The sequence below is a fragment of the Myxocyprinus asiaticus genome, chromosome 47 (assembly GCF_019703515.2).
Source record: "Myxocyprinus asiaticus isolate MX2 ecotype Aquarium Trade chromosome 47, UBuf_Myxa_2, whole genome shotgun sequence".
Lineage (NCBI taxonomy): Eukaryota > Metazoa > Chordata > Actinopteri > Cypriniformes > Catostomidae > Myxocyprinus > Myxocyprinus asiaticus.
Window position 1 is genome coordinate 3,069,358 of NC_059390.1, and position 19,446 is coordinate 3,088,803.

Consider the following 19,446-nt stretch of genomic DNA (forward strand, 5'->3'; position numbering starts at 1 on the left):
ATCAGGAGCTACATAACATTCAGCTTATATCATCAAGTGATTTTAAAATGCTACGTTCTTGAGTTTATCTATAGATAAAGGGTCAGAAATCCAGGTCAGTTGATCCATAATTAGAGCTTACACACCATGCAGAACAATAGCAAGTGGGCGTTGTGGAGTGCATGAGTGATGCATGTCTTTTATGGAGTAACAGCTCTCTCAAAATAGTAAGTTACACTGGTAAAACCCACACATATACAAATCCATCCAATCTGCCACGAGAACCAGAAACCCAACAGCAATCCGAGCCAAAATGCAGTGGCTAATGGTCAGCTTGAAATTGCTTAAAGCAAATGGTATCCTCATATGCAATGAGTCACATAGAGGCTTTCGCAGCTATTGCCCTCTGTTGAGTTGACTGGGTGTTTACGTGTCAGGGTTCCCACTCTTCTCAAGGCACAATTTTCCAGGACACTTTATGCACCCAGCAAGTGTAATATTTAAGCAAAAACACATGCGTCCATTTAAATCGAGCTTTTATGCTCGATTTGTTGGCGTTTATATGTGTCCAACTGCCTTCGTTGTCTAAAGTTTATAACTCACAGGGATGCGAACTCGTGAGGGGCGAAAAAGGTGAGACAATCACTGATCCACGAACATGTTTTCCGAGGTTATTTGTTTTTAAAGCAGATCTACTGAATTACTTTCCTACAGCATTTAAACTGCTGAGCATGACTTTTATCAGAAAAGACAACAATGGGGGGCTGTGTAGCTCAGCAAGTAAAGACGCTGTCTACCACACCTGGAGTCGCGAGTTTGAATCCAGGGCGTGCAGAGTGACTTCAGCCATGTCTCCTAAGCAACCAGATTTGCCCAGTTGCTATTGAGGGTAGAGCCACATGGGGTAACCTCCTCGCGGTCGCTATAATGTGGTTCACTCTCGGTGGGGCGCGTGGCGAGTTGTGCGTGGATACCGTGGAGAATAGCATGAAGCCTCCACATGCACTAGGTCTCCGCGGTAACGCGCTCAAAAGCCACGTGATAAGATGCGCGGATTGATGGTCTCAGAGGCGGAGGCAACTGAGATTCGTCCTCTGCCACCTGGATCGAGGCGGGTCACTACACCACCATGAGGACCTAGAGCGCATTGGGAATTGGGCATTCAAATTGGGGAGAAAAAGGGGAGAAAAATAAATAAAATAATAAATAATAGAAAAGTCAACAATAATAGCCTAATAATAATAATTTTATGTTTCAATAATGTCCTTTCGTCATTGAAAAGCACATTTCACAGGAGTTGAGTCTCACTCAACGCCAGCGTCAAGCGGCGCTTTGCCCTCCACATGACAAATGTTGCAGAAAACGTCACAGAGGGCGAATTTTCGAGAAAGTAAAAAGAGGACTCGTTTATGTTTAATAATGTAATTACTGTAGTTCAATAACTGGAATCTATGGATACTCGGAAACGATAAGGTAATAATCAAATAAATTATAAGACATTCAATATTTCTTCAGAAATTTGGACAGTTTTAAAATATTTATTGTAGCTTTGTACTCTCAAAGACATCATTTGTGAGGCAAAAACATGTGCGAAAAACACTTTGGTGTAAAGTTGGAGCCAAGGTTGCGCTGACGCGTCTCTTCATAGACAGTGCTGACGCGAGTCAAGTGAAAGTCATACCCCTCAACGTGCATAAACATCAGTCACTTTTACACATTAATAGCTCTTCTGCCCTTTTCTCTCCGTGATGAACAAGGTAGACTCACATGCCAATGCTGAAGTAAACAAAACAATAGGAATTTGTGTATTTTACTCCTATTCCGAATACCGATCGTTACCATGTTTTTGTGCATGTAACGAAAACCTTGCTAGCAACACAGTCAAACCGTTTTATTATACTTAAATATTTTCCATGCCATTTGGGTATTTTTCTAATTTTTCATGACTGAAAAACTGCATTGCAAAATTCCAGGTTTTCCAGGACACTTGGGAACCCTGCGCGTATTCATGAATGGAGGCTTTAAGGTTTTTGCTGTAGACAAGCTGTGTTAATGTATCTGGGAGGACTGTGTAAAAACATTCTGATTGAAAGTGGTGGGTCCCCTGCCATTGAAAAATGCTGCCAGTACCGTTGCTGAATTTTAGGGGCCTGAAAACAAGTGTAATGTTAGCACCAATACTAAGAACTGTTTCAGACTTAATTAATAGAACTTTGTTTGTTGTTGCGTGTCTGCCTGGTATTGCTATTACAGATATAGGGCTCTATTTTCGTAAGCACGCATAGCGCTACATGCACTATATCTTATCCAATTTTCATGACAGTACTAATTCCAAGCACATTTTCTGTGCTAGAGCAAAGCGCAAGTGGGTGGGAGTGTTTGCGCTATCTGTGGGTGTATGCACGCAAACTGTGGGTGTATTGTTTGTTTATGAAGTGGCACAAAGACGTTTGAGAAGCACGTTTGTTTTCAGTGTAAATTCAGCCCCTACATTTGCCGTTTGGAGATTCCACCAGCAGGTTGTAATAAAGTTCATGTCCAAACTCTGAAAATTTAGTGGAACATCAAATTAAGTCCCTGACAATTGCCGATTTATGAAACAAAAATGTATTTGATTGTGTTAAACTATCTGTAGGTCATGGCTTATTTTTTAATTATTATGTTTATATTTACAATTGTATGTATTTATTATTTGTGTTGGTATTTTTTCACCTGTTGTCATAGGGTGATTTTTAAATCAATGCAAAAGGTGCCGGTGGAAGAAGTTGGAGAGGGTAACATGTTTGGATTTGGTATGATTTTTTGGACCACTTCATTATTTTGATTATATTTTAATTTCGTTCAAAGTTAGAAATGTTTTAATTGTATTTTTCTGTGTTTTAATAAATGAATGAAATTTTTCAAGATCAAAATCGACCGGTAAACATGAAGTGCGTGCTGATACAATTACTATTAATACTAGCCATGATTTGTGTGTCAGTAGATGAAAATGATTAATAATACTTTCATTCTCTATAATTAAATGGTGCGTACATCCAAATCCTGAACCAAATTTTCATGAGTACAAAAGGAGCATGTCACTGTCAAAGAAATATGCCTGACATTCAACAAGGACGTAGTTAATGCACAAAAGAACACAAGTCCATATTTCTATCCTTCTAATTCATTGCATTCAGTCCATTTACACTACCAACTTCTTATAAATGTGCTGTCTTTGTTCATTTCGCTGGTTCTTTCAGGAATGGACTATATAACAGGATGCAGAAGCTGCAATAACCGGACCTTCTAATTAAATTACACTTGACCCAGCTAATTAGCACTTTGCATGCACAATTTCTCCAAACCCACTTGCGCCTAGACTTAGCGCATGCTTACACGAAAAAAACAACTTCATGGCCATGCCCATTGACTTAGCACATATTACTTATGGCAAAGCGCTCTTAAAATAGGCCCATAGTCACATACTGTGTAAGAACAGAAAATTACTTTATGCAAATGCATATGTTTGACCAACTCATTGGAAGCGCTCGACCAGTTGAACATACTGTACTAAAAGTACACTCTTGTTTCGCATGTAACTAATTCAGTGCTCATGGGGTGACAGAATTCCTTTCAAATGTCTGCGCAATTAAACCAGATAATATTATTCAGGTAAATTGCGATAAACATATCAATTTCAAATGACTTGCTCAGCAAGATTCTCTTCAAACTGTAGCTAGTTTATGCTCATGCTCACTATAGCACCCTTTGTGGCAACGCTGAGATTGCAATGCATAAACACGTGGTCTGATACCTCTTGGAATAAAACAATGCACAAAATTGAGCATGTGTAGCTAGAAGTGACTGCATAATGTACATGTCCTTGCATAGCTTTTTTATACAATACCAACCATATTCTAAATGCTTTTAGAGAAGATTATTAAACCTTGAGCAGCACCCAAGAGCCAAATGTTCCCCCAGCTGGCATGCATATCTGCAGCCTGTAATTAAGACTGAATCAAGCCACAAAGAGGATTTTATCACCTGTGTGCTTTTAATCGGTGGTTAACTGGAGCGTCCTTAATTTCCACTGCCTGCTTTCATTCACCCCTTCCATTCCTCTTATCTCTCAATATTCCTGCTACACTGCTCTCGACATCCACATGTCACTCATAATGTCCCAGAGGAAAGCGTCACTAAGTCTAAAGGCCTGTGATTGGCATTCCATCCCCATTTGACAGACAGGTGCAGTTCAGGTGATGCAGACAACAAACAGAATGAAACTCCCCAGTGTGAACCACTGCATGTTGGGTTTAAATCAAGTCAGCTATTCTAAAAGCCATCCAATCTGTAATTTTGTCATATATTTGGCTCCTCATCAGATAGACTGAATAAAGTTTTAAAGCATTCTTAATATACAAGAGTATTTTAATATATAATGCAACAAGACCTCTTATGTGAATCTCACACACACAAAAAAACATGTCTTGGTACATATTTTTACCCCAAAATGAAAAGAAAAACCCAACAAAAACTAATTATATTTTACATGAAGTAATTACTTTTAATTTTACTGCACTATTACAGTATAAAAATACTGTAATGCACCAACATAAGCAAATCAGCAATCTTTCTTTTGATTTTGGGGTGAAATATGATCTAGAAAGGCTCTTGACAGGTTTCATGAGTCACTCATTTTTTTATTCGGTACAGGTAAAATCAATAATAAAAAACAGGTTGGTGATGTAGCTGGTGTTTTGCCATTTACGAGCAGCTGAAAATCATGCTGGATGTTATGCGCTCTACATAATCTGACCTGGTGGAATATTTCAATTTCAAAGAGGTAAATTTACTCGCATGAGAGATATTGGTTTCTTATTTATTAAAACGCCCTTGAGTTCCATGATTTACTCTGTGATTTATTCACCTTTCCTATCTCTATTCAACCCTATAATTTCCTTTTCCCCATATCCTTTTCGTGTTGCAGGGAGCAGCTCTTCAATCCTGCTCTTGACATTTATCTGACTTTGATTTCCAGTCTTCAATAACAGCATCTTCTGCTGTTCACGATGTGACTCCACTCCAATCATCTCATTACGGTCGACAGCATTCACTTGTGTCCTCTGCCTTTCAAAACTCCTTCACCTTCCTCAATCTTCCCTTTAGCCATTTACAGCATACACACCATCACCTGATCTCCTACATCTCTGCATCAATTAATGTGTCCCTTCACACACTGCATCCTGCGCTGACACCAGCCAGTTCAGTAACTGCTGTATGAGTCACAAATCGCATTAGGTATTCTGTAATTACTGTGTTAGGATGTAATTCAGGGCTGTTTCAAGCATGTGTTCTGTATACTGTATAAAGAGAAGCAAGAAAACCCAACAAAACCAAGAAAATAGCCTGCAAAGTGCTTTGAAATCTGAGAAAGCTGAGAAAAGACACTAGGGCTGGGTGGTATGATCACAATCTTATATCACTGTACAGGGTTAGTACACATTTTGAAATTTCCATGACGTTTTTATGAGTTTCCAAAACTCTTTTGCAGCGGTTTTGAATGTTTCTATTAGGGCTGTTGGTTTAACGCGTTAATTCGGTGCGATTAATTAAATAGAAAAAAAATTATATGTTAAACAAATTAACGCAAATAATCATGTCCCCAGACTGTAATAAGGAATATTCCTACCATCTTGAAGTACGACCTGTTTTCAGCAGGGGGCGGTAAGCAAAACTCCAGCTGTATAGACAATATGCAGCTTATACAGAGAACAAACCACACTTAGAGGAACACATTCTTGCGTATAAAAACTGCTGGACGGAGCGCAATTCAGAATGCAGGGATCTTTACTTGTTTCAAACTACATTTAACTTGACACAGCAACCTAAAAACGCTGTTTATGACACGAAGCAACCAAAACGCTCTAAAAGCGTTCGTCTGACACGTGTACAATGATGCATCCTTAGAAAAGCCCTTATAAGAAGTCTATCTAGGACAGATTGAAGAATTCAATTGCAAACTGGATTGCTGTGGACTGTAGGCCAATGAAAGGCTTATATGTTTAATAATATGGAAATAAATATATTGCCTTCTAAAGCCATTGTTTTTTTTTCCAATGTTGGAATGCCCAATTCCCACTACTTAGTAGGTCCTGATGGTGGCGCGGTTACACACCTCAATCCGGGTGGCGGAGGACAAGTCTCAGTTGCATCCGCTTCTGAGACCGTCAATCCGCGCATCTTATCAGTGTCATGCTCGTTGTGCATTTAATAATATAAGCCTAATCAAATGTGTATATAATATAATTATCATTCGTAGTGTAACCTCTGATGGAACACGCATTCCCTTCCATACAGTGGCATTTTGCCTAACCGCAATAGAAACAATACTCAAATTTCCACCAGCTGAAACATTTCCACCACTAGCCTATATTAATTTAACCGGTACAGAGCCCACCCCAAGTTCAAACTCTAAATTTGAACCAGACAATCCACATTTCAAGCCATAGTAAAATTGCTGATATGCAAACCAGTAAACGGACATCAATTGAATTCAATAGTAATGCAGCAAGTTATGACATTGTTTGGTAACCGTAAACAACTAAGCTCTGCTTCATGTTGTGCCTGACAAATATCCCTTAAAAACAAGTTAATCTTGACTTGCTTGCTCTGTATTTTCACATTGCTCCATGTTTCTCAAATATTTATTATGTAAAGATGTGCTGCCCACTGATAGTGGCACAAATACATCTACCACAGTATAAATGGTATGGCAAAACCTCTAGCGCTTGACAAATTTATACCATTGCATAGCATACAATGCCCATTCAACCAGCCCTACACTGGCACAAAATGCAGTTATGCCAAATGGTAAACCGGAAAGCATTTTGCATAAAAGCATAAAAAATCCATTATCATTTACTGATTGCCTAGTTTACAATCCAATAACATGATGCTATCAGCGGTTCCATAAACTCTCGAGTCCAACTGCACCTCTTCTCAGTTTCATATAACAACGTCTGAGGACAGTGTGCACTAGACTTCAAAACAAAGAGACATTTCATTGCTTCTATGGTTTTAAAGTGGCATCCTCCTGCATCTGGAAAAAAAGACAAATGTGATCAGGCAAGAACCATAAAAATATCCTGTCAATACCTAGAGGCAGCCCAAAAGCTTTCATGCCATTCTAAAGACAGCAGTGTTTGGTTGAGGCAGTATGTAGACAATTCTGACACAATTACGGTTGCCTAATGGAAACATTTGTAGGACAGCTTTCACACTGAATGCCAACGAGCGAAGAGAATCAAATCAGACTCGAGCAGTTCATGTTATGCCTTAAAAAGGTGGCGGGGCAGGCATTAAAGCCGAGCATTTTCCGTGAAAAGGACAGATGCTCTTAGTGCAGTCTAATTGTCTTGTCTTCGACGTTGACACTAATGCAGAGATGTCTCTGTAATCCATTAGCTGTGTGAGGCGAACCCAAACATGACCCTCACTTTGACAAGATAAATAATTCAATGGATGCGGAAAACATTTTACTGAATCTTAACGTGTGAAAAGAACTGTAGGCCTATAGCTCTGTTCCAAAACCGAGTGTGCTGCCTTGCGCTCTATTGCCTACTGCTAAGGCTTCTACGGTCTACAGTTATCTAAGCTTGAACACTCAGTTTTCAGTTTCCTAACGGCACCGTTTTACAAACTATGTGGTAATGGAGAGCGTTTTTGAAAGTCGGTGTTGCCGATGGAGGAAAACGCCATTCCACGCAGCAATAACAAGATTAGTGTGGATGCTGCCAAGCTCATTAGCACAGGAGTGTACTGTTAACTACCAAAAAGCAGCAACTCTCACATAAAATGCATGGGAGATTGCATTCAGAATTCATTTCAATACATTTTGATGTTAGCATGTTGCTAAGCTAACTACACGATATTCTAATTAGCAAAAAAAAAAAAAAAAAACGCAAAAAGCTTGGATAAAACAGTCAATTTTGAATTTGATTCAACTACTTTAGCAACACTTTTTTGATACACGACAACATGAAATGCCATTCACTACCCATTTCACTTCTGTAATGTGACATTACACAATGATCACTGTAAGACATTATAGATATTACAGTTTCATTTTTTGTTTGTTTTTGTTAATGCATGATTTTCTGTAAAGCTGCTTTGAAACATGTGTGTTGTGAAAAGAGCTATACAAATAAAAATGACTTGTGAAACAGGTCACAAGAAAAACAAATGTAGGACGGGACTTGACTTTATCGAGAAGTGATTGGATTGTTTCAGAGGTGGAGCACATTATTATATTTAGATAAAAGATTATGAAAAAAAAAAGTGAATTTTGTTTTCATTTGAATTTTAATTAAATTTAAGTACATTTTGAAACAGCCTTTGCATTGGAATTAGCCCTATTTTTGAAACAGAACTATATATATATATATAAATATACATATATATATATATATATATATATATATATATATATATATATATATATGTTCATGTGTGTGCGTGAGAATGAATAATAGAAACAGACGGGAATACTTAGTGTTTCTGGTCACAGCATAAATATGCAATCGGTAAACAGAAAAATCAGTATGCCTTCCATTTGCACAACGGGAAACTATTGCATGCCTGCATTCATTTAGCTTCACTTGAAAACAATATGCAAATACAAACCTTGGAAAAGTACCTCACTGATATTCACTGGAATCTATCCTACAGGGCCTGCGACATAATAATGAAGACTTGTTTACTGTATTACTTACAGCTCGGAAATAATACAAAAATAAAAAGAGCACAATGAATTTGCAATGTGCTACTTATCGGTCCGTAAAACACCTGGGCAAATATAACACTGGGGTCACAGAGTATGGGTTGATATTAATGTCATTAAAACTCAAAACAGAAAACAAGTTTTGTATTTCAGATAACATTCACAACCACATGAATTCCAGACAGTAGTATGGTGTGGTTCTTTTTTTTGTGTGGATTTTTCCCCCTTTTTCACCCAATTTGGAATGCCCAATTCCCAATGCGCTTTTAAGTCCTCATGGTCACGTAGTGATTCGCCTCAATCCGGGTGGCGGAGGACGAATCCCAGTTGCCTCCGCGTCTGAAACCATCAACCCGTGCATCTTATCACGTGGCTTGTTTAGCGCGTGTTTAGACATAGCGTGTGTGGAGGCTTCACGCCGTCCTCCGCGGCATCCACGCACAACTCAACACGCGCCCCACCGAGAACGAACCACATTATAGCGACCACGAGGAGGTTACCCCATGTGACTCTACCTTCCCTAGCAACCAGGCCAGATTCGAACTAGTGAACTAGCGAACTCCAGGGGTGGTAGCCATCGTCTTCACCACTGAGCTACCCAGGCCCCCGTATGGTGTGGTTCTAAAATTACAGGGCAACATTTAGTACATTCAGCACCCTTAAAGTCAACATGGAACAGTGTTTGCACCCTATATTTTTATGTAGGCATGGGACATGATTGTATCAACTGGGAACTGATTGGATTGGGAAGAGTAACAGATGGTTGTAGGGGAGGGGTTGAAAAATAAGAGGGCTTGGTGATGTCACAAACAAGTAAATTATTACATTTTGATTTCAAAGACATTTTTTTCTTTGCAATAACGTGTACTGAAGAATCTTTCACAATAGGACCTGAAATATGTATTAGGAAAGTAAATGGGGTGGATTTTCGACTTTTATGTTGACTTGAAGCTGTCTGAGATTATTATGACGTACTCTGGTCACTATTGGCACTAAAGTAAACTCTATTCAGGTCAGATATTAATCAAGAGGGTTTTTACGATGCACAACCTAAAATATCTCCAAAGCAGGCCAGACAATTCCGGAACCAGTTTTCGCACATGTACTGCGAACTCAGCACAACATTTAGGCCACAAAAACCGGGTTGACCTGGAAAAAGTACTACATTGAACTGAAACTAGTGGAAGATGCCATAGCACTTGAAAAAAATTGCCCACAGTGCCAAAAAACAGCATTTTGAAAGGCTTGGACAAACAAAATCATATGGGAAAATATCCTGCATGCCTACAAAACAAGTTTGCATTCTGACTGTGAAAGTGATATGACCCGATAAACACAAGTGCGGCCACTCATGCTGAGTGGTTTTATTGTGATTGAATATTTTGTAGGACGTGAGGGACAGTGAAGAGGACATTGGTTGTGATGGGTCACTCACCCAGTTCGTTGAGGCTCTGGGCAGCTTTGGTGATCTCTCTGCTGCCCCCCTGCAGTTGCCCATGCAGTCGTTTGCTCAGGTACAGAATGCGGATGATTCTCCTCAACAGGTCACACGCCACCTGACAGAAAGAATGAGATATTCTTTAAAGTGTAAATAAAATGACACGAAGACTATCCAAAGCAACGATACAGTCAAATCTCCTTTCAAATTTACTACAGTTTCTATCAAAATACCATAGTTACACCAGTTCCTACAAAAAACAAACAAATGTATTTTTATCGTTTTAGCAACTACTTTTATTTTTGTATTCTAAAAGCTTCTTACACTGTTTCTCATGATTTTACAGTAGTAACAATAAATGTACACCATAAAACATGTCAGTAATTTTAACGGTAAAAGAATGAAAAAATGCTACAGTAAAAAAAATTAATTGGTTAACAGGTAGATACTGTAACATACAGTAACACTTTACAATAAGGTTCCATTTGTTAACATTAGTTTTGTTAACTAATTAAATGTTAATTAGAATCGATAACATATTTAACGAGAAAATACATGTAATTGTATGGTTCATAAATAAATAAATAATACATATACACATATATTTAAATTACGGTGTAAAACAATAAACAGGCATTCTCAAAAGTTCCTGCGTGATTATATTTTAGAATAATTATGTTTATTTAAGTTATGTGCATTGGGATGTTCTGTGTTATATCTGATGTAGTTTAGTAAATGTTTATTGCATTATTTTAGAGTCACATGTTACACTGATGGTGTTTTGTGTTTGTGAGTAACACTGTTCACGTCTCTACATGTGTATTAATTACTGCTCATGGAAAGGGTCACTCTTAATGAACTTTAAGTCATCATGTGGCCTTTTGTAGTTACTACAGTAATTAACAATACATTTTAAAGTGAAAAGTAGACTTCTATAGTTCCAGAAGTTTAGTATATCAAGGTTATATCATTTAATAATATAAACGGTAGTGAACCGTAATATATAAGGGCATCAAAATGACATCCTGTAAAGCCTGAAACATAGTCACCGTATTTTCTTTACGGTAAATATCTGGCAACCACAGCTGCCGGTATTTTACTGCAAATTTAACATTGGGTGAAAATTATGGTTGGGAAGGGGGCCTGGGTAGCTCAGCGAGTACTGACGCTGACTATCACACCTGGAGTCCCGAGTTCGAATCCAGGGCGTGCTGAGTGACTCCAGCCAGGTCTCCTAAGCAACCAAATTGGCCCGGTTGCTAGAGAGGGTAGAGTCACATGGGGTAACCTCCTCGTGGTCGCTATAATGTGGTTCTCGCTCTCGGTGGGGAGTGTGGGGAGTTGTGCGTGGATGCTGCGGAGAATAGCATGCGTAGCATCCACACGTGCTACGTCTCCACGGTAACACGCTCAACAAGCCACGTGATAAGATGCGCGGATTGACAGTCTCAGACGCGGAGGCAACTGAGTCTCGTCCTCCGCCACCCGGATTGAGGCGCATCACTACGCCACCACGAGGACTTAAGAGTGCATTGGGAATTGGGAATTCCAAATTGGGAAGTAAAGGGGAGAAAAAAAAATATTATGGTTGGGAATCTGGCCAGAACAAGTCCAGGTCACACTTCACCCTGCCTGTCAAATAAATAAATAATTAAAAATACATAGCATTAAGATGTTTTGCATTATTTAATAATCATGACAATTAAGCACATTTTCACCCCAATTCTCTACTACTAAGATAATTCAGTCATTATCTTTATTTATAAGTAATACGCTGATTTTTTTTAAAATAATTGATATCAGCATAATATAAAGGCAGTACAACAAGTATTACCATGATGTATAATTACTTTACAATTTAAACAGTGTATTTTTCTGGCATTAAAGTAATGAAAAACTAATAATTTTATATGCTTTTAGGAAAATACCACCACTTGTTTTCACACAAAGCATGGTTTATAGATTAAGAACTAATTTACAAGTGGTGTTTTAATCAATTTTGGATTGGCATGAGTAAAAGGTTTGGTTCCCATCCTGTGCCAACAGTTCCTATATTGTAAAAGAAACGAGAAACCCTCTTCTGCCAGTGCATTTGTCCTGAAACACTCGACAAAGCCACAACTTCAGAAAAGTGTGACGATGAAAGCCCGTGGGCTGATAGCCGCCGCATGAAGGACTCAGAGAGGTCAGGCTTTTTGGGTTTCAGTGAATAGGTGCAGCCGAAGTGTACCAGAGGTACACACATCTGTGACTGTGTGTGTGTGTGTGTGTGTGTGTGTGTGTGTCTCTGATTACTTCATCCCGGGATGACGGAACATCAGATACTGTGACAGAAAAATTACAAAAGGAAAACTGAAAAAATTACAAATAATTCAGCTGTGTCCCTGTTGTCAGGTCTGCTCTTATTCTTACGGGAATAAAAAGAAATGAAACTATGTGACTAAAGGCAAGGACATCGATGGGACAGACACAGACAGAACATGCAACTAACACTGTCCCACACTTCTGAATCTGTGCCATCAAATATCATCTAACACAAACGTAACTCACTACTAGAAGTAGAGGAGACCGGGGTGACTTATCATGATACAATTTAATAAAAGGTTGAACAACAGGATTTTTCACACACGTCAAGTGGGGGCAAGTTGTCACATGTGAAGAGGCTTGTTGCATTTTAGATAATATTTCATATTTCACACAAAGGTGTGTTCTCCTCAAGTCAGCAGGTTCCAATTGTGACGACTTGCTCCAACATACAACAGTTTGCTGAATGTTTTGTGCTGTAGATTCCAAAGAACCGGTTCATTAGATTAATTCCTTCAGGAATCAAACTACACTGGTCGCACTTTAGATTCCAAAGAACCGGTTCATTAGATTCATTCCTTCAGGAATCGAACTACGCTAGTCGCACTTTAGATTCAAAAGAACCGGTTCATTAGATTAATTCGTTCAGGAATCGAACTACACTGATCACACTTTAGATTCAAAAGAACCGGTTCATTAGATTCATTCCTTCAGGAATCGAACTACACTGGTCGCACTTTAGATTCCAAAGAACCGGTTCATTAGATTCATTCCTTCAGGAATCGAACTACGCTAGTCGCACTTTAGATTCAAAAGAACCGGTTCATTAGATTAATTCGTTCAGGAATCGAACTACACTGGTCACACTTTAGATTCAAAAGAACCGGTTCATTAGATTCATTCCTTCAGGAATCGAACTACACTGGTCGAACTTTAGATTCCAAAGAACCAGTTCATTAGATTCATTTGTTCAGGAATCGAACTACTCTGGTCACACTTTAGATTCAAAAGAACCGGTTCATTAGATTAATTCGTTCAGGAATCGAACTACACTGGTCACACTTTAGATTCAAAAGAACCGGTTCATTAGATTCATTCCTTCAGGAATCGAACTACACTGGTCGCACTTTAGATTCAAAAGAACCAGTTCATTAGATTCATTCGTTCAGGAATCGAACTACTCTGGTCACACTTTAGATTCAAAAGAACCGGTTCATTAGATTAATTCGTTCAGGAATCGAACTACACTGGTCACACTTTAGATTCAAAAGAACCAGTTCATTTGAGTCTTTCATTAGGAATCAAACTACACTGTATGTTTCGCGCTTTAGATTCAAAAGAACTGGTTCATAAGAGTCATTCATTTGGGAATTGGACTACACTGTAACACGATTTGGATAAATGAATACAAATGTGTTAACCACGACTGCATTAAAACAATGTGAGCAGACCACTATCGGATCACTACATAGTTTATAATGGTGCTGCTCTTAAGATAAACAAATGTGAAAGTGTTTTTACACTACAATAAGGCCACACATGAAAACAAAGAGGTTTTGAGAGCAAAAAGAGCATTTCATAACCACCGTGACCTTTCCACGGCTGTATATCATTCGTATTTAATAACATTATTAATATCAATTCCCTAAAGCCACTAGAAACAGTGCCGGAAGACCCTGTAAATGCACAGGACGTGTTGTGCGGGCCACTAGCTTTAACCCAGCTGTGAGTATTCACATGTGACTGATGGAATGAGAGGGAACCATCCGTTCCGGGCCAGATTGACTTTTATTGATTTTTTCCGCAGGCTTGAAGCTTTACTTATGATGACATCATGCGAACCTGGCACAGGATGTGTGAGCATGGTTAAAGCTGCGTTTTTCTTGCCTGGAGAGCCTTAATGCAACCTTCAGATAATAATAGAGATTGTGAACAGGTATTATTACACAACAAATACACTTTGTGGAGACGCTGACGACTTGGATCTCAACATAAATGCAACATGCATTCCTTGACTGTGCAATAGTTATTCTTAATAGATTTAAGAGCTAGGGAGGGCAAGATTATCAGTGAATAAAGACTCAACTTTAAAGCTATTTTATGATTTCAGAAGACTTGGAACATAGCACACAATTCAAACTACTTTTAAGGTGCTTTTTGTACCTTACAATGAACTGTCATTGTGTGCAATCCAAGGTTATACTAATTTCACTCTGAAAACTGATTTTGTTTGGTTTGTTGTTTTGTTTTGAAGTGACAACCGGGTGTCAGAAATCAATATCCAAAAACATCTATTCTGCCAGAATGATTTTGTCTGTGTGCGTTTATTTTTTCCATCTCAGTTGTGGCTTGACTGTAAACAAGCGTAAAGGCAGGCTGTATCTATATCAGATGTCGAGCCAATAAACATGTAAATCAAGTTCCTGAATAAAAGTGCACAGTGTTTGTAAAGTAAGACAATCAAGAAGTAATAGTTCGGCAGACAGCCAGTCTCTGTCTCTGCAGGAATATCCAGAGTTTGAAAGATATGAGATGACAAAGCAAGATAGCTTTACGTAACAGTAATCACCTGTAAGCGGGCCAGCTGGGCTGTCCGTGCCACAATCCTATTGTAAGGGTCCGCGATTTTGGTCCTTATCCTGAGTAAGCAAAACCATTAAAAAGAATGCTTATCAGAAATCTTTCATCTTTGTAAATAAATAAAGCATCAAGTAATTAACTAATATATTGTTGTAAGTAGCAAACATTTTACACCCAAAGCAATTTACAGGTCATTAATTGCAGGAAGCCTTCCTCTGGATCAAATTGTGAATGAGTGCTTAGATCAAGGGGACAACAGTAACGGAGCAAGACTGTGATATCAGTACCATTTCAGTTCCAGTTTTCAGTCTCAACCCTTAATCAAAAACAAGAGCATTTTAATGCCTTTACTGGAATCATTCACCTGTCCACAGCACTCTGCAGAGCTGCAATCCTGGTCTGCATCATTTGTAAGACACCTGCGTGAGAACAGAAAAATATGGAATTCCTGTGATGGGAGAGCAAAACCACAAACACTTGGAAGTGTGATAGATGTGGCATTAGATCCCCCTGCTGGGGAGCTGTGAAATTGCATGTACATTTGCCTCAGTATGACAATTCTTCAGATTTGAATTTGTCAGATTTCATTTTTTAACCATCCTGTTGCATTCAATTTTGAACCAGTGAAATTTAAGCTTATAAAACATTCATAACCCAATGGTTCACCTAAAACCATATTGTAACTCATTGTTAAGTTCTTAAATGTTCATCCATTTTAATATATATATATATATATATATATATATATACACATACATACACAGTTGTGCTCAAAAGTTTACATACCCTGGCAGAAATTGTGACATTTTGGCATTGATTTTGAAAATATGACTGATCATGCAAAAAAACTGTCTTTTATTTAAGGATAGTGATCATATGAAGCCATTTATCATCACATAGTTGTTTGGCTCCTTTTTAAATCATAATGATAACAGAAATCACCCAAATGGCCCTGATCAAAAGTTTACATACCCTTGAATGTTTGGCCTTGTTACAGACACACAAGGTGACACACACAGGTTTAAATGGCAATTAAAGGTTAATTTCTCACACCTGTGGCTTTTTAAATTGCAGTTCGTGTCTGTGTATAAATAGTCAATGAGTTTGTTAGCTCTCACGTGGATGCACTGAGCAGGATAGATACTGAGCCATGGGGAGCAGAAAACAACTGTCAAAAGACCTGCGTAACAAGGTAATGGAACTTTATAAAGATGGAAAAGAATATAAAAAGACATCCAAAGCCTTGAAAATGCCAGTCATACATACCCTTTAGATAGAAGTTCCTAACAGAAGTTTGTAACATCTGTAATGTCTGTTTTGTGTGCGTGCATGTTTGTAAACAAGATGCAGTCCCATCAGGAGACAACAAAAGTGTGTGTGAGAGCATGGGAAAGAGGCTATTCTAAGTAAAGTATTTTAAGAAATATGTAATTCATTGATGTACAAAGAAATCTGAATATTATCAAGTTTAAAGCCACAGTTAATGCCCGGGTCATAATTGACCCGCAAATGCCTTACCTTCAAGAGACTCAATGCCTGTAGCCTGAGCCAATAGATCCTCATGTCTGGCAACAACCTGTCATCATAAACAAAATAATACATCAAAGATAAGATGCTAAATATTTCATAATAACATCTCTTTTTATGCACCATTGGCAGCTTTTAAAGCTAAAGTATGTAACTTTTTCAGTGTTAAAATACTTCTATCCCAGCTTAATATGCAGAGACAACTACAAGTCATTCAGAGGATAATTTTCTAAAAATGGTAAAGGCTTTGTCTCTGTGGCACTATAAAATTCCTGTGTTTGTTTAGAGCGACCTGCTTAGACCCGCCCCAACAACGTTACTCAACCAATGGCATAAGCTGGGGGGCGGGACTATCTGACAGTTAGAACAACAGCAGACGAGGGGCGTATTCAGAAAGCCGTTTTGAGAAAATTTTTATTTTTGCAAATCCGTTCAGCGGTGCTAGTGTTGCAGTAATTACATACTTCTGTTTTAATTAATAATTTCAAGTTTCATTTGTTAAAGGGACAGTTCACCCAAAAATGAAAATTCTTTCATAATTTACTCACCTTCATGCCATACCTGATGTGTATGACTTTCTTTCTTCTGCAGAACACACATTAATATTTTTAGTAGAATATCTCGGCTCTGTAGGTCCATACAATGCAAGTGAATGATGGCCAGAACTTTAAATCTCCATAAAGCACATAAATGCAGCATAAAAACTCCATACAACTCCAGTGGTTTAATCTATGTCTTAAGGACGTGACACACCAAACCGACGTCAAAGAATTAGAGCCGACTAAAGCAGACTGTGGGGTCGGCTCACGTCGCCTGCGTCAGAAATTTGACCTTGAACACACTGCAAAGACAACAACCAATGGCCAACTAGCACGTCCGTTCTGCACCTGCGTGAGAGGAAATAACTTTCCGTACCAGCAGGTGGCAGTAGTCTGTATTCATTACTCAAAACGGGAAACCGGAAGAGCTAGTGACTGCTGGCATACAAAACATAAACAAAGCAGTGCTTGTTTAACATCATGTCGTACAGAGCTGTCCTCTCCTGAATCATGCTGATTAATTCGTCTTCACTTGCCTCGTTCCAGACAGCCATGTCGTTTGAAAATATTCGCGTATTGGAATGAGAAATGTGAAGAAATGAGAAGAGCGTTCTGTGTGTTCCCTCTTGACTTTGTCGTTTGCTTGCTTCGTCACTTCTGTTTTTCTTCTCGTGCACTGGTTCGCTAAGCTGAACAGCCAATCAGAATGATCCGACTCACTGACGAGCTCAAATGCCGATTCAACATGCTCAATCGGCCGAAAAAAAGCAGATGGGGCCGACTTCAGCCGACGGTGCGGAACACACTGTAAAAGATGCTCACCGACAGCCTGACATTGGTCGATTGGTGTGTCAGGGCCTTTAGCGATATGATAGGTGTGGGTGAGAAACAGATCAATATTTAAGTCCCTTTTTACTTTAACCCCCCCCAGTAGGTGGCGATATGCATGAAGAATGTAAATCGTCACAAACAAAAGAAGAATGTGAAAGTGAAACTGGAGATTTACAGTACAAAAGGACTTAAATATGTATCTGTTTCTCACCAACATCTATCATATCACTTCTGTAGACATGGATTCAACCGCTGAAGTCATATGGATTACTTTTATGCTGCCTTTATGTACTTTTCGGAGCTTTAAAGTTCTGGCCACCATTCACTTGCATTGCTGACTTACAGAGCGGAGCTGTTCTTCTAAAAATCTTCATTTGTGTTCTGCAGAAGACAGAAAGTCATACACATCCGGGATGGCACGAGGGTGAGTAAATGATGAGAGAATTTTCATTCTTGTGTGAACTATCCCTTTAAATCAGCCTGGCGCTTAGAGATAGTTCCATTTAAGGATTACAACTATTGCAAGATATATGCACCCTTTTATAAGCTGCTCTGATATAGAACGAATAGAATAGAATATTTATTGCATACAGATGGTAAACCCTAAAAGAGTATTACAGGTTAAACTAAAATAGCTTGCTGAGGATCTTGCCAACAAACAGATCCAACCTATTCTGCGCTGAACATTCGGCACTGGCTGTTTTTGACAGAAATAACTCACCTGACAGTGCAATTCTTTATCCAGCTGACTGATGCCCTCTGCCAGCTTTGCCAGCTGCTCTGCAATGACTGCATGATGAATAGCTTGAGCTGTGTATGTCTTAACATCAAATTCCTCTTTAAGAAAACCAGCATAGCACTCTGGAAGGAGTTAGATGAACATTTATGAAACACATGACTGCCGAGCACATTAAGAGATCCGCCTACATTATAAACAGCGACTAATCATACAGACTAGTACTGTGTTACTGTGCTATTATTGCAGCTAAAGATCAATCAGGGTGATTAATCTGCCTGTCCACAGTAAAACCACACGCGTAGATAGAAATCAAGACGAAAATATGTGTTAAAAGTGAATTACCTTCTTTCAGGAGTGAATTCGCTGTTGATTCCGCATTAGCCTCCATCATTGCCACTTCATCAGTGACGAATAATTCGTGCGTCGCTGTGTCAGTGGGCAGCCAATGGTGGAGGGGTGTCTCATTAATATTAATTAGTTATGCTGACGTTGCGCGGAAACCTTTTTGATAACTTCTCGGACGCGCAGTTTTTGTTATAATTTTGATTTAACCCTTGTGCGACCTTCGGGACATTTTTGTCTTTTTCATTTTAGTTTTTTCGATCATTTTGGCTGTGTTAATGCCAACGGCATATATTTTGCCAAAGGTGTGTATTGTCGGGGGGAATTTTTGATATTTCAACCTCAGTTCCTATAATACATCTATAATACACTGTGTACATAAAATAGTTACACTCAGGACCTTCAGGAC

The 19,446-nt window shown here is 38.8% G+C and overlaps 1 protein-coding gene across 1 annotated transcript in view; it reads right to left on the reverse strand.

The window, feature by feature from the left end:
- Positions 1-19,094, reverse strand: part of LOC127436515 (conserved oligomeric Golgi complex subunit 5-like) — a 104,929-nt gene extending 85,835 nt beyond the window's left edge. The window contains exons 1-6 of the mRNA XM_051690764.1: positions 19,038-19,094; positions 18,678-18,817; positions 16,578-16,635; positions 15,424-15,478; positions 15,049-15,118; positions 10,173-10,293 (exon numbers count right to left, since the gene is read on the reverse strand). Coding sequence (XP_051546724.1) covers positions 10,173-10,293; positions 15,049-15,118; positions 15,424-15,478; positions 16,578-16,635; positions 18,678-18,817; positions 19,038-19,086 — 493 coding nt within the window. The 5' untranslated portion in view covers positions 19,087-19,094. The remainder of the gene's footprint in view (positions 1-10,172; positions 10,294-15,048; positions 15,119-15,423; positions 15,479-16,577; positions 16,636-18,677; positions 18,818-19,037) is intronic.
- Positions 19,095-19,446: the final 352 nt, after the last annotated feature.